Raw genomic sequence first — 15,540 nt, 5'->3', positions numbered from 1 at the left:
GGCACTTCCCACTCTCCCCTGTGTCACTCCAGCCTCAGGGGTGAGAGGGAGGAGGAGGGATTTATGCTCCCTATGTTTGTGGATGGTAGCAGGAGTGTGCATGCAAGTGCACACACACAGACATGCTTGCACATACATACTCACAAGTGCTTGCGTGAAAGATCATTGCTGGCCCAAGGAAAAGCAAGGAGTAGTAAATTCCCAGGTAATCTCCCTGCTACCCTGGAGCCAATTTCTAGCCTAGCTATAATTATATGGTCCGTTATTGCAAATACCCCGCTTGCCCCTGGTGCTGGGGCTCGGGGCAGGTGGTAACGCTGCAGCGTGCGCCGAGGCAGTGGGGAGAGGTCTCCCAGGCAGCAGCAGCACTTGAGTAGCAGGAGCCTGACAGTGGGGTGGAAGGAGGTGGCTATTGACGGCGTTTAATCAGAAACGATTAGCTGTGGATTAGCTCTGTAAATTATCCTCCCAAATCTGGCGGATGACACAAGGAGACCAAATGAACCCAAAGAGTCTTCATTATCAGCCATTCAGATTTGCTTTTAATTTGATCATCCTCACCCCCTGGCATTACCAGAGTCTTTGCAAATGCAAATTGTTGCACAGCAGCTTAAGGCCATGGGTGAAAGGGGATATGTGGCAAGTCCAGACTTCAAGCACAGAACACATGCATGGATCTGCAGGTCTGCAACCCATTTTAGAGACCCTTGAAACAGAGACTTCATCGTGCCAGACATGCATGGACAGGAAGGGCTCAGCTCTCCTTTGAGCTATATTGATGTTGGCCAGGAATAGCCCAAGGGATGTCAGTGGAGGCTGGCTACTGGTTCCTCAGTTGAACCTTCAAACTTTCTAAAATTCTCCTGCCATTGGGGCAGCATCACCAAGATGAGCAATGCCAAGAGCACCAGCATGGACCTGCCCCCACCATTTTCACTCTCAAGTTATCAAAAGATGTTCTGGGCAGGACAAGACAAGACAGGTGAGGAAAGCCTGGAGCCTTGAAGCCAGTGCACAGCACAGAGCTGCACTGGAGGGAAGATTTCTGAAGATGCTCTAGGTCTGCGTCCTCCCCGGAGTCTGGTACTCCCCCACCTTGTCCTCCAGAGACGGCCGGTCCTCTGAGGCCTCTCTGGAGAGGGAACATGAAACTTTTCCAGCTTCTTGTGCCAGGCTGCTAGAGCCAGCTTGCTTTTGCTGCATGAAGATCCAGGCATTTCAGCTGGAAACCTTACAAACAAGGCCTTTTCCAACCCCGTGGATCTGTGCTCTCCTTGGTATGAGTTAGTATGCAAAATACTCCAAGCTGGAACATTTTGTTCCGAGTTAATAATGAATGAGCAGCCACAAAGTGAGAGATTATTTTATTTTATTTTATTTTCTGAGTTCTCTGGTGGCAGCAAGTGCTAATTGGTGTTCAATGCTTTCTCTCTTTCTTCCTCTCCTTCTCCCTCTCTCCTTTCCAACCTCTCTTGGGAGACGGGAGGAAAGCTGACATTAAATCAAATGACTGCGCTTGTTGCTGCCATGAGGAGCGTGCAGTGGTTCAGAGACCCAGACAAAGCAAAGGAAAATTAATAAAATCCATATTGATTTTCAGGCTCTCCCAGCTCTCTGTTTAGTTTTGTTTTATTCCCAGGGCCCTGGCGAGTCAGAAGAGCAGCCAAGGGCTTTGGTTTCTGGCGTCAGGCTCTTTCAGAAAGTTGTCTCCAGAGTGTACTTTGCCCTCGTTATGTGGTCAATATGAAAAGGGTTTTCTCTGAGTCTGGGGATTGTCCTTGCTGCTTTCATCTTCAGGAGCTTATTTTATTTTTTCAGAGACAGATCTATAACGGCGTCTCAGACACCACAACAGCAGAGCAAAAACGATACCTGCTGAGGAGCCGGTGCAGCACGCTGAAGGAGCTGTTTTCTACAGCTCGGCGGCCCCGTCTCGTGTCACGGGGAGCAGGGGAGGTCACGCCACAGCATGGCAGATGGAGCTGGAGAGCTGGCTGGGCAAGACCTCCAGCACAGATCCCATTTCAGAGACTAGCCCTGGTACAGGAGAGCAGGGCAAAGATGCACCCCTGGCCATTGCTCACAAGGAGCTATGCTGCCTGCAGCACTATGATGAAGGATGGAAGCTGTCTCTTTACTTTGGCTAAGGAAGGACTTGGATTGCCACCTTTAACTGTTAATGCCATCTGCAGCAATGGCTTCACTGTGAATGTGCCAATGGAGACAGCGGGATGCTAGGCTGTGCTGGGCACAATCACTAGGAGATGTTATTTGTCCCCATTGCCCCTCAACTCTTAGCATTTTTAAGTGCAACATGTTAGCCACAGGTGTTTGCCAGGGTTCAAGCATGGGTTTGCTTGCAGGGTGAAGCCCTGGCAGGGGTAGACGGTAGAAAGAAAGAAGCCTACACAACTGCATTTCAGGCAAGGCTAAGCTATTAAGGTCATTGCAACACAGCAAGGAGCAAGAAGAGCTGGTTGCACCATTTGTTCTAACGTTAGTTAGCAAGCTCTTCACATTTGATCTTGATTTCTTCCATCACGTTAGTATTCACAAAGAGTCTAGACGAACAACTCTCAGACTCCTAGTGGTTCTCCATCTGTTGTGATGCGTCACCTTAGCCACGTGCTCTTGTTTCTCTACCCTAACTGGATGACTGAAATGGTATAAGCAGCAGAATAGTGAATATGACAACTTCCAGTTTGTATCGGCAGACAGCTAATCAATACAGGCTTACATTCTTGTGGGATTTGCTGACACTTTTGCAAATACCGGGCCGATGTCCAGGTGCTGATAAACGGTGGATAACATGAGTCTGGGTAGCCGAGCACATTCAACTCACTATTGTTTTTCCTTTGTTTTTTTTTTGCTTGCTGAAACACTGGTGAATCTGCAACTGTTATTTACCCTCCAACCCGCTTAGCTGTGCATGCAACCCCTATAACATTACTGCTGCTGTAATATATTGTCCATTGTATTGTAACAGACTGTGTGCTTGGTGCTGTACAATGCATAGCAAGAGGCATGCCCTGGCCCAAGGAGTTCATACCTAGGTAGGACAGATGGAGTGAGGGCACGAGCATAAATCCAGGCACTGATGATTGCCACCCAGCTATCTCCTGCACCGAGCAGACCCTTTCCTAAGTAGTTTGACAACATGGTGCTTTAAACATCAGAAGATGCCTGGAGTTGGGTTTGCCCCGATGCTCCCAGCATGGCAGGCGGTAACAACGGGCTGCAGATAGTCTGTACTGAGGACTGGCCTCCCATTGCTAGACTTGGCCAGCTATCCCAGTGCAGCATAGACTGGGAAACCAGGATTTGCTGGTGGAGTGGGCACTGTCATCAGTCAGTGAAAGTGGAGCTAACTCCCCATATGAAACCCAGCCTGAGAGGCACGCCAGGATCAGGAGAGCCCTAGTGCAGAGAAAGCTGGACCATCGAGGAGGGCCTGGCACGCAGCATGTTCCCAGCTAGCACAGCTGGTTGGTAATAAAGGAAACGTGCTTGTCCACCGATCTGCAACCACGCAAGCAGCAACTGCTCTCCGGAGCCTGCCTGACAGCCATTGCTGAGCACCTCCACAACTGGGTGGTGACCAGGGGGCTCCTCGCCCTGCCACCAGCTGTCAAGAGACTGTCCCCCCCATCCCAGGAAAAAGGGACAGCATCACTTTAAAGAGACACCAGCAATCCTGCGGAGCCAGCATTAAAAACTATCATTAGAAGCCATTGTATTTAAATTAGAGATAATCTCAGGCACAATGTGGGGAGAGAATGCTGGGTGGGGCCGGGGAGAAAGCTGCAATTTCCCAGCCATTGTCACTCTGCTGTCCCTGATTGCCAGCAACCACGGCAAATTCCAGTGATTTTCAGAGCCGCAGGGTATAATTTGCACCACGTGCAAAGAGCTAAAGTGCCACCAGGCATCCCTGTCAGAGGGGCTTGTGACGGGCTGTCAGCTGGGCTTTGTTCCTTGCTGTTCCTAAGCAATCTGCATACGATTGCCAATGAAATGTGGGTGGGGGTCAGTCCTAGGGGTGCTGAGGCCAGAGTCCCCATCCCACAACCTCAGCACTATGGTGGACTCCTGCTCCAAATCATCCTAGCACATGTAGAAATTGGGCCTGAGAGTGGGTCATGCCATGAGATGCCAGGGAAGAGACAGAAATGCTGCTATTGTCATGGCTTAATAATGCATTCCCATTACCTCTTACTCCCTTTGTGGATGGGAGAGTGAGCTGTTCCTCTCCTGCCTGTGGGTAGTTTCTCTTCCCAGCCCCCTGCACTAGTGCAGTGATAGGGACCTGCCTGGGCTGGTATTCTTACATGCACAGGATAAAGCACCCTCCTTTCTCTTTCCAGGACAGAGTCCGTGGCTGAGAAGATGTTGACCAACTGGTTTGCCTTCCTTCTCCACAAGTTTTTAAAGGTAAGGGGTAGACAGAGCATCCTCCATTGCTCATCATCTTTGCTGCCTCCATGGACCCTGATGGGGAGCTTGGCTTCTAAGACATCTGGCAAGATGCAAAAAAAAGGGTGACTGGTTTCCCTGGCTGGAATAAGATAGCTGGGGCTGGTCCTGCTTTGACTAGACATGACCTGTTGAGGTCCTTTGCAACGCTCATATTTTCTACGAAAGTAGTTGCAGGGCTAGTGTTTGAATCTGAACCAGGCAGGTGTGGAGCTGTAGTTAAACCAACCACATCTAAGGTGATAGCCACCATGCTTGCCCTTGGTCAGCCCTGAGCTCTGGAAATACCTTGTGCACAACACATGCCTGATGCATGTTATCCTAGCCTCCACCCAGCCAGATGAAAGCAGTGAACACTTTTGTGGGCTCCTTGTATAGGGCCCTTCATTCCCTCCAAAAGGCTTGCTTGGCTTATGCTGGCCCCACCAGGGCAGTGCTGCATAGCACTACGCCCGCTGCTACTCTGCTCAGCGCAGCCTGAAACTCCTCAAGTAACAGAGCTCCTGCTACCTCCCCTAGGCACTATTCACAGGCTAATGGACCTCCCTGCCTGGGAAGGTTTCCTGCTCTTCTGTCTCACTTCCCTTCACTTGGTTTCACCCCATTTCACCTCCCTGGACCCCCTGGAATAGCCCAATCAGTCCATCTCCCCCTGGGTGCTTGCAGCTGTTTGGTACTTACAGGCAATTATCACTTCCTCTTCCCACCCCAGTTACAATAAATATTTGGTTAAAGCCGTGCTTGTTTTTGGAAGCTCTGTGAAACTAGCTGCATGGAAATGACCGAGGAGACCCAGACTGTCAGATTCCTGCTTTCTAGCAGTGCAGAGGCAGGGAGCACTTACTAAGCCAAAGACAACAACCACCCCAAGCACAGTCGGGGGGAGCCTGGTTCTGGCTTTCTCCCAGGGGTGCCCAAGGCCCTGAGCCTGGCTCTCACATGCATTTGAGGATTAAGGCAGCAGGATGAGGCTGGAAGTTGGTTGTGCATGCGTGTTTGCAAAGTCCAGGCCCTGGGGAAGGCGCACCCTCACCTGCCTCCGGGCTTTGCCATGTGTTCTGTGCAATAGGAATGTGCTGGGGAGCCCCTCTTCATGTTGTACTGCGCCATCAAGCAGCAGATGGAGAAGGGCCCGATCGACGCCATCACGGGGGAGGCGCGCTATTCCCTGAGCGAGGACAAGCTGATCCGGCAGCAGATCGAGTACAAGACTCTGGTGAGTGGCTTTTGGCAGGGCCCGGCTGAAACCACGTGCACATAAGCTCCAGCTCCAAACATCCCACCAGGACTCAGGAAGGAGCTGGGCTAGGTAGTCAGAGCTGGGTGGGAAGCAGCTGTCCCCTCCTAGGAGAGCTCTGCAAACACCCACTTATTGCCTGGACTGCAGACAGGATGGCTAGAGGGCCCAGGGGTTAGGGCACTCACCTGTGATGTGCAAGACAAGGTCCGGGTCCCTGCTTCATGGGCTCCTGCCTCAGCGTTGAGCTCCGAGTTGCTGCAGGGTCTCTCCCTCACCCTGGTTCTGAGCAGCCCCTAAAACCTTCTCAGTGCAAATTGCATTGAAACAGGCTGGTCCCTGTGAAAAGCTTTAGTTCAATGATTCCTCATTTTCCAGTGAAAACACCATTTTGCTGGGAAGTTCCCATCCAGCTTGGAGAGCTGCACATGCACTGCACTGGCACCCCCAGGATGGAGCTAGCTGCTACAGAGCAGTCTCAATCCTTCTTCCCACCCACAAGCAGGAAACACATAGCTTTATGACCCAAACTCTCAGCTCTCTGACCCCGTCTCCAGTATTCAGGCCCCAGCTCTTACATGGGAGGTAAGCTGTGGGATGCCAATTCCCATGGCACCAAGTCAAAGCAGAAAGCCTCAGGGGTTACTTAGTACACAGTTAAGTGTTTGCCGTGATTTGCATATGCAGATTGTGTCCACAGCCCTGTCTGCTAAGGTTTAAAATAAAATGAGGCTTCATATATGGGATCATAGATGTCTGTAACCCTTTTTAGCTGTATGCCTTTATCTCTACATGCCTGGAACAAACTATTAATTTAATGAGCTTCCCAAAGACAACAGCAGTGATACACAGGTGGTGCCCACAGCATTAGGTGGGACCTCCGTATTGGTGGGGAGCTGTGCCCGAGGGCAAAGGCAGTCTCTGCTCTGTGAGCTGCCTGTCAAAGCCTTTTTCCAAGAGCCATTGGGGCCATTCTCTTCTAGATCCTGAACTGTGTGAACCCCGATAATGAGAACAGCCCAGAGATCCCGGTGAAGGTGCTGAACTGTGACACCATCACTCAAGTCAAGGAGAAGATCCTGGATGCCGTGTACAAGAACGTCCCGTACTCCCAACGGCCGAGGGCTGTCGACATGGACCTAGGTAGGGGTCTCTGCCCTGTGGGAGTGGGGAGGATGAGATGGACAGCCAGGGCTGTGCCAGTTTAAGACAAGCTTTAAGGAGGCCGACAGCCCTGGCTGGATCCAGGAGGCAGGCTCTGCACAGGGACGCCTTCCTTACACTTGCACACCACCTGCCCCATTGACTCATGCCAGAGCAAGCACCGAGGCAAACTCTTTCCCTGCATCAACCTTTGCACTTTGTAGTCCCAGTTAACCTGGGTCATTTGCGACTCCCAAAAAATAGAGCTATTGTCCAGGGAGCAAGTGACCCCTCCAAGCCCTGCCAAGCAAGGCCCCTGCAGCCAGCCAGGTATGTGCACTAGCACTGCAGAGGGATCTCTGCCTTGGGCCAGATAGCCTCCTTCCCTCCCCACCCCCAATCATGGTAAATTTTCCAGCCCTGTGGGAAACAAGCTGCTCACAGCTCCAAGGACATACTGTCCTTGGTGGAAATGAGAGCAGAATTCAACCCTGCCTAGGCCAGGGGTACGTCACAGGTGAGCTTGCTCACAAGCCAAACAGTCAGAAATTAAAGCCCACATAAGTATGTAGCACAGGGGAGCCCCCACTCCAGAGTACCTGTACCCCTGGCTGAATCAAGGCTCAGTTGGTCACACAATCAGGCACCTGGTTCCCAGCGCACAGCCTGCTCCTTCGCGCCCAGTAGCCACAGTGCCTTTTACTCCAGGCTTATGCCTCTAGCATCTCTATCTCCCGAGGTTGGAAACAGAGGGGAAAAAGCTGATGCCAATACCCCCCGACTGCTGTGTCACCCTGCGTTTCCCACCCCTGCAGAGTGGCGCCAGGGACGGATAGCTCGGGTAGTCCTGCAGGACGAAGATATCACCACCAAAATAGAGGGCGACTGGAAGCGGCTGAACACACTGGTGCATTATCAGGTAAGAAGAAACCCCCCCAGGTGCAGATCTCCCAGAGCATGCAAGGGGAAGGAAAGCAGAAATTAATTCCTTGGTGTCTCATCTGATGAGACAGGGAGGTCACATCCCTGCCATAAGCCAGGCTGGTTCAAGGTGCTCGTGCATTAGACAGGGAAGTGACTCCGACATGGCTCTTATAGCAACTAGCAGAATTGAAAAAGGACTAAATTAAAAACGCCAGCAGAGCTCATGAGACGGACACAGTATGCAGGGAGGGCTGTGCTGCCACCAGTAAAGAAGAGAGGAGCCCAGGAGGGGCTATCACGCTCCAGATCCACAGGTGACAGTGAAAGCCTGTGGGTGAAACTTTACTGTCTTGTCACCTATACGACAGCACCGACCGACCCCCTTAGCGCAGAGCCCCGACCCAGACGGAGATGCCGTGGATTCAGTGCATGCATCCTGTAGTGCCCAAGCCTCCTGCAGCCATCTCCCATCACAGGACTAATCCCACCTTATCCTGCTGAGCATGATCCTACCCTAGGGCACTACGGCTGCGGGTGATAGCTGGGCGAGCAATTATCTGGCATTAGGATGATGATTTAATTCCCCGTCTCTCTCTTAATCCCACATCTTTTCGGCAGCTCTTTGGGGCAGGATTTTTTTTTTTTTTTTACATTTACATGATAAGATAGTAACATGTGCAGCAAGAGCCGCTGATACGGGTATGTGCAGTCCAGCCAGCAATTGGTTTCTCATATTCCATCCTTTGTGGACAAGCCAAAAAGGATGCAAGAGGAAATCAGCACTTTTCAGTGGATGTTTTAACTGTCTTATGTTAAAGAACAGAGAAATATAGACCTGCTACAGGTTTCCACTGAGCATAAACAGACCTGTGGAACAGGGCTCATTCTCTGCTGCCTTCTATACAGCATTTAGAATAATTTGCTTGAAATCATATTACATTTCAGTGCAGTCCTGTTGGTTTCATCCCCATTTAGCTCTATAGGATGTCCACGCCCAGCTTTCCCCAAGAAATAAAGTGAAGAACTGAATTTAAAATGCAAGAGCAATGCAATGGCATGTGTAGGGTTAACTGAGAGGCAGCAAACCATGAAGAGCTGTCAGCCAGAGATTGGAAGGGCTGAGAAGTTAGAAAACTCTTAAATGACTAATAAGCAGCAGCAAGGAAAGGTCCGTATGGAGTCCCAGCCCCCTAGATGGGTTCGGCTATTGAACCCCACACCTGGAGTCGTGCAGCATAGCCAGTATCCTCAATGGGCCATGTTAACCAAGAGAGTATTAGCTGGACCTCTTGTCTGCTGTTCCTCCCTCTCCATCTTTCATCCTGTGTTTTTTAAAAGGTGTTCCACACCGCATGGGGGAAGCAAGGCAACCAGAATATTTATAAAGTTGTACTAAAAGTCAGCCAGCTTCTCACACGTCTCTAGGGCTCGTGGAAGCATGGTAACAATGGGGTGAGACTGGAAAGGCATGCGTGTTACATCTGATGCTAATTTGTACACTGGTGCTTTTTAGCTGACAAGTCATCCGAGCCAAACTTTAGCAAGCGAGAACGCTCGATGTGTTTGGAATTTTTAATACTTCTCTCCTAGTTAAACTGCGGCTCTGACGAAACTGTATCCAGCCTCAGCGGCCTGGGAATCATTGCTTCTGCATGTACAGACCCGAAGCTGCCTTTGTATTCCACGCGCTGGAATACTTAGATTTCACCTTAGTAAAATTAAACCAAAGTGGCAGCTAATAACAGCCTAAGAAAATAATATCACTACTGATCGTTTCTTCCATTGACTTAATAAATTGGGTGAAGTGAGGCAGGGACAGAGGAGGAAATAACAGGGGTGCAAAGTGTTGTACTCAGCCAAATAGAAATGTCTCATTCTAGCTGTGTGTAACAGGAGTCCTTATTATTATTATTATTAATAATAACAACTTAAATTTACCCAGCACCTTTCATCCTAAAGGATCACTAAGAATTTTAGAGCCCATTAAATGTTAGCGCTCGGTCTCCGTTCACCGAGGTGGAGCACGCCAGCTGCTTCGCACTGGCGACACTTATTTGATCTGCCTGCAGTTGGAGGGGCAGGAGGATTTTAGGGTAATTGTCCCACTTGGCCTTTGGCTCCCATACCACTGTGACTTCTCATCTATTCAGCAGAAGCGCTGAGCAGAAGCAAGGTTTTCTGTCTTATCAAAGCCACCATGCATCATCTTTGTTATTTGTCCTACGGGTCATGTTCAGGCTACGGTCAGGGACCAGGGCTCCACTATGCAAGCAGGAGATGCTTAGTTGCCCCGAGACATGATGGTCACATCTCCCCTGAGGTTATGCTTGTTGCCAGCTTGCAAACTTCAGGAGGGTTTAGATGAAGGGCTTGGCATATCCATATCAGGATGCTGTTCCATGCAACTGGGAGACCAGCACGTAGATGGACCAGAATGGGAGAAAGGCTGATGTTTTTGGCTAGAGAAAGGCAGGGTGGTACAATGAAAGGTATGATCCAAGACAGGGGCTGGACTCGGAGACCTTGAAGATCATACGGAGTTTGGACTTCAGGTGATGGGCAGCAAATAGCTAGTTTCAAAGAAATGAATGACGGGGACCAAGCAGGGATGAAGGAAATTGTAGCAGCTCCACCCGGGACAGGCTGGAGAGGAGAGAATAGGGTGCCAAAGAGGCAAGAAAGGAAGGGGAGGTGAGCAGGATGTTTTGGCTGCAGGAATAGTATTGAAGGAACAGATTTTGCATAGAGCAGTTTTAGAGAGCCTGGATGCACGAGGGGAAAAGGGAGCAGAGAGGGGATTGATCAGGGAAGAAGTAGCATGCCCAGCACTGCAGAGAAGTGGAAGTGGGGAGAGGATGGAGGGACTAAAATGAAGAGTTCATTTGGGAGGTACGAGACCGAGATAGTCTGGCCTAATCAGAGCAGGATAGGTTTTAGTGCTGCTGTTAGAGAATTGATAGCAGAGCACTGAGGGACAAGAGAAAGCTTAAAGACGATACTGTCCTTCACAGCCTCTGCCCAGAGCAGCTCTCATGTGTGCGCAATAGGGCACTAGTGCTCCCTGCTAGCAAATTACTGAGGATTTAGAGCCAGGGGACAGACAGTGGGGGGTGAGGAGACATTTCTTTTATGCAATGCCTTTCTCCAAGTAACTCACTTGCCATGTCCAGGTTAAGGCACCATCTGGAAGTTACTGTAGCTCTCCCTGTCCTACTCCCTGACCACAGTGCACCATGGGGCTATTAGTGCAGAATTAAAATGCCAAGGTCTGTTCAATGGAAATCTGCAGATTCTTAATTAATGAAGATAAGTTAAAAACTTCCAATGACTCTTAGATTTACAGGGAGGGTAAAATTACACACTGCCACTAAAACCTGCTATAACAGGATCTCGTTAGCACTAATGTTCATTTATAGTTTGACTTGCCAGCATTTAATCCCTTTTTTTGGTGTAATAGAGGGACTGACAATTTAAGGCCCTGAAAGATGGTTTTATGACTCCTGCAGCGGTAAATCAAACTTTTAAAGTTCATAAAAATTGTTAAAATAAAAAATGGTTTAATAGGAATGTTTTATGGTCCATAACATTATTATAGCTGTTTTATTCCCTTTGCATTATTACTTTAATTGGATCGCAACAATTCTCAGGATCCTCTGTTTTTATTGGATAAAATATAATCTTAAATCAAAATGACCAAAAATGTCTTCAATATGTCTTTTCATTTATCAGCCTGCTCCTTTAGGAGCTTGAACCTAAGCTAGCTTGGACTCAGCAGGGGAAATCAACAAGATAAAAAAAAAAGGATCTTTCTCATGCAAAGAAAACAGACCAGGCCAGCAAAATTATTTTCAGCCTTGTCCTAATAAACAGTGCAACTTCAGGAACTTCCTGCAAAATCTGCCTTCCAACTGTTGGTGCTTGTACTGCATGCAGCTGTAGAAGGGCAGCATTCAAAGTCCTGGAGATGGCATCCATACCCACACCTATTCAGGGCCTTAATCTCACTAGTCCCCTTTCTCTGCCTCCTCAGGTGTCTGATCGCTCAGTCGTGGCCCTGGTTCCCAAGCAGACCTCCTCCTACAACATCCCTGCCTCTGCCAGCATATCCCGAACCTCCATTAGTAGATACGGTAAGAAGCAGAGTTGGGTGCTGGGAAGGGATGGCTCCCAGACAGTGACCTGACTTTTCTACAGCTAGAATCATCTTCAGATTAGAGCCTGGAGTCATTAATTAAACAACTTGATTAGATTGCAGCTCATGGTTTCCCTCCTTTCAAATGAGAGAGTACTTTTTTGATGGGGCGAACATAACCACTGCCTTTCCTTACAGATAGTGGGTAAGAAACAGTTCAGCTCTGTTGTAGAACCAGAGAACTGAACAAAGACAGCCTCTGCCCCAAAACCAGGCACGTCTCATCACCCCTGACACGTGCACATGCGGGCAGAGGCGCTTCTGCTTTGTGAATGCACATTGGCTCATGAGAATAAAGGCAGAAAAGGCCAAGGAAGCTGAAAAGGAAACAGCAACAAAAACCACCAACACACCCCCACCCTAAACAACATTATTTTAAAAGCTTCTTGTCCAGCAGCAACTGGAACCTGCAGGAGGATCGATCTGGTTTACTAGAGCTTACAAATGGACACTGATAAATGGAGCAGAGGATAAAACAGGAGAGGGGGGCAGTGGAAACCTGCTTCCACAACTGGACAAGGCCCATGGCAATTTAAAGCGAGAGTCTTAGTTTCTGCAGCGCACCTTTGCAAGGCTAACAGCGAGGGCCTTCCTGGCCTAGTGTCTTCAGCCTGTTGGTCATCACTAGGGGACACCCTGATGCCTCTGTGCAAGATATATTCACAAGTGGTGTGTAAAGAGCTAAATAGGAATCCAAGTGAAGGAATAGGAAAAAAAGGCAGTTTGCCTTTGGGTGCACAATCAGTCACGGGGACATTTCCACAAATGCAAAGAAAGTGATAGCCATCCACAACTGGCCAACTCTTCTCACAGACCTAGATGAGGGACTCTGCTTCTGTTCTAGCAAGTTTCCTTGGTGGGTTGCCAACACTGCAAACTATCTGGGTTGACCCAGAAAGGGAAATATTTCATTGGCCAACAAAGTCCAATTTAGCATTTTCAGAGTTGAAAAAGACTCATGACTGCTTCTGTTTGGGGGCACTGTAACAGGGGGTGCTCTCAGGGCCCATCTACCATTGACCCACCCACCTTTTTCTGGGCCAACCACCCACCTCCTCGTCTGCCATGCCTTGTTATTACATAATTATGTTGTTAATAAGACAGGAGGCTGCCCATTCTTGCCCTAGTGCCAGGGGGTGCTAGCTACAGCTCCACTCCCCCCCTACACCACAGCCCAAGTCTCACAGATGGCATCCACAGCTCTTAACATTGCAGACCCCACAATCCTCCAGTCCAGACCCCAACTGGATCCCTCCAATCAGGCAGCCTACTCCACCCTCATTCTGGGCTGCTTTGCTCCCTGACATCTCCCCCCTCTCAGGCATAGTCCCCCCAGGACCTTTGGCCTCACCTCCAAGGCTAGTTGGAAACCCCAGCCCCTCAGCTCTGGGCATCCCTCACAGTGGGCCCCTGGCCCTTTTGACCCTTCTGGTCCCAACCCTAGCATCAAACACTTGAGGGTGTTTCAAGTCAGGCTTCTGAGCTTCTAGCCCACTCCCAAACCTAGGTCCACTTTCTTGGTTCTAGAATGGGGTAACCCACCTAGTTGTGGGAGCTGGGGTTATTAAGGCACCCCAACCCACCTTTCACTGCAGTGGTCACTGGCCTGGTATTTCCTGGGGACTCCCACACCCCTAGGAGCCCCACCAGGCCACCCACCCCCAGCAGGGTGCAGTTTTAAGTCATGCCCAGGAGCCTCCAAACCAGCCCCTTAAACTCTCATCCTTACCTCCAGGATGTTGCATTCAGCCTTGCAACCAAGCAATGCTTCTACTTAGCCCGCCAGCAGGGAACTGCCCCATTTATATAGGCGACCAGAGTTCTAAAATGGCCGCCGCAATCAAGCACCTGCTGGCTGCTTGGCTCAGCCCTTAAAGTGGCAGGCACCCACAATACCCTGTCACAGCCACCCAGGTTTCGAAGCTCATTCTACAATGGACACGGGTGCTCGCGCCTACGGGTTGGAGGTAGCGTGACACAAGACCTCAAAGATCTTGAGAAAGAAATGATTTATTACAGCAAAAGTCTACATTCTCCGGAGAGAGAGGATTGTATCATCATAAGGCATTTTGGTGGTGGTTAAATGTACTGAACCGTCTGGCAGCTATTGATATAGGAGAGAGTCTGTAGTTGGCTAAGGTCATAGATCCTGGCAATGACTCTTTAAACTCAGGAATACTGGGGCACAAGTTGCCAGGGGGCTAGCAGGACTGCAGGACCTTGTCGAGATAGCTTTGTTGGAAGGCTAATTGCAAATACTGCCCTAAGCAGGAGAGCAAGGAAATGTATTCTCCAGGGAGCGCACAAACTCAGAAGAAGTGATTGTCTCCTTTCCTCCCATAATTTGCAAAAGGGCAAATGTTGCAGCTCATCTGCTGGAACGGCGGACGTGTTCTTGAGGGAATGGACGCTGTGGCAATGACAAGCTTCCCAGAGGGAAAACCCTCGGATCAGCAGTGTGTTTGTGTTTGACTGGAAACTCAGCTGGCAAACCCAGGCATCCAGGAGCGTGGCATCCTCTCACAACAGCTTGCTGGTCTCAGGGAGAAAGAAAACTGGTCACAAGGAGGGAGAGGAGGCAACCCCAAAAACAGCAGATAGGGTTAAAATTGGTTGAGGTTGGTGATGTGACTGCATCCTATCAGAAAGACACTATCTCAATGCATAAAAGATTCAGACGACATCATTTATAATACGTCAACTTCTTTCTTTCTTTTCTTGTTCTGTCTGGATGGCCAGACTGCCATTTAAAGCTCCTTTGGGATAACAGAGAGAGCCAAGACAGGGCAGTTTTGTTCAGGGGTTAGTGTAACCACTGCTCTTCATTCAAAAAAGTTGTAAAACATTATTAAGCTCCCTTATGAAACCAGAGGCTTGGAGTAATATCCTCCACCTCAAACAGGGACATGCATGAATCTTTCCAGAAAAAAAGCAGCACGAAAGACCAGCAAAGCTAAGAGGGGAGGCAGCAAGAAAGCATCATGCAGGACTGGAAGCAAGACCTTGAGAAAAGCCTCAAGTAAAGGATTTTGTGGAAGAGATTAGCTGAAAGGGGGTTGAAGCTGCAAGCAAAGAACCCATCTCATTCCAGGAAACAGGACTTTCCATGGTCATGGTCGATAAACAGGGCGGCATCAAAGGAGCACGCGGCTCCATGAACAATTTCTCTTCTTAGGTTGAACAGCTGACATCTGAGCTAACGGATTTGTGTAGCCTTGACACTGCATGCACTGATTCACTCACCACGGCACAGGAAATCATTTGCATAGCCGGGGGCAAGCCTGAATAGAAGAATGTGTGGTCTGAAGTCATGGCTCTGGTAGGTGCTAGGCCCTCATTTCAGGTGCTGTGTACCCCATAGTAATCATCTGCCTCCACAGAGCACAGAAAGAAATCCCAAGCACCATGAGTTTTAAGGTCTTTCGCTCTACAGCCCACTGCCCCACAGACTGAGCGCCGATGGATCCCAGCTTCTTGTTTCAAATGTTTATTCCATGGGCTATCAGCTGAGAGCTGAAGAGTGTGCAGCCAAACAGCCTCTTGGATCCGTGCACCCTCACAAGGATCATCT

At 49.5% G+C, this 15,540-nt stretch overlaps 1 protein-coding gene and 1 long non-coding RNA gene across 2 annotated transcripts in view; one reads left to right on the top strand and one right to left on the bottom strand.

Annotated features, from left to right (window-relative positions):
* Positions 1-15,540, top strand: part of PLXNA2 (plexin A2) — a 255,560-nt gene that overhangs the window by 225,316 nt on the left and 14,704 nt on the right. Inside the window, exons 23-27 of the mRNA XM_014598881.3 lie at positions 4,365-4,431; positions 5,543-5,689; positions 6,694-6,853; positions 7,669-7,772; positions 11,808-11,907. Of these exons, the coding sequence (XP_014454367.2) occupies positions 4,365-4,431; positions 5,543-5,689; positions 6,694-6,853; positions 7,669-7,772; positions 11,808-11,907 (578 nt within the window). The remainder of the gene's footprint in view (positions 1-4,364; positions 4,432-5,542; positions 5,690-6,693; positions 6,854-7,668; positions 7,773-11,807; positions 11,908-15,540) is intronic.
* On the bottom strand, positions 2,377-13,814 carry LOC132244811 (uncharacterized). The gene is made up of 3 exons (XR_009456585.1): positions 13,699-13,814; positions 5,899-6,049; positions 2,377-2,656 (listed from the first exon to the last, which is right to left on the bottom strand). It is a non-coding gene; the product is annotated as an uncharacterized LOC132244811 (long non-coding RNA).

Source organism: Alligator mississippiensis, chromosome 14 (genome assembly GCF_030867095.1).
Source record: "Alligator mississippiensis isolate rAllMis1 chromosome 14, rAllMis1, whole genome shotgun sequence".
NCBI lineage: Eukaryota > Metazoa > Chordata > Crocodylia > Alligatoridae > Alligator > Alligator mississippiensis.
This window is presented reverse-complemented; position numbering and strand designations above follow the sequence as displayed.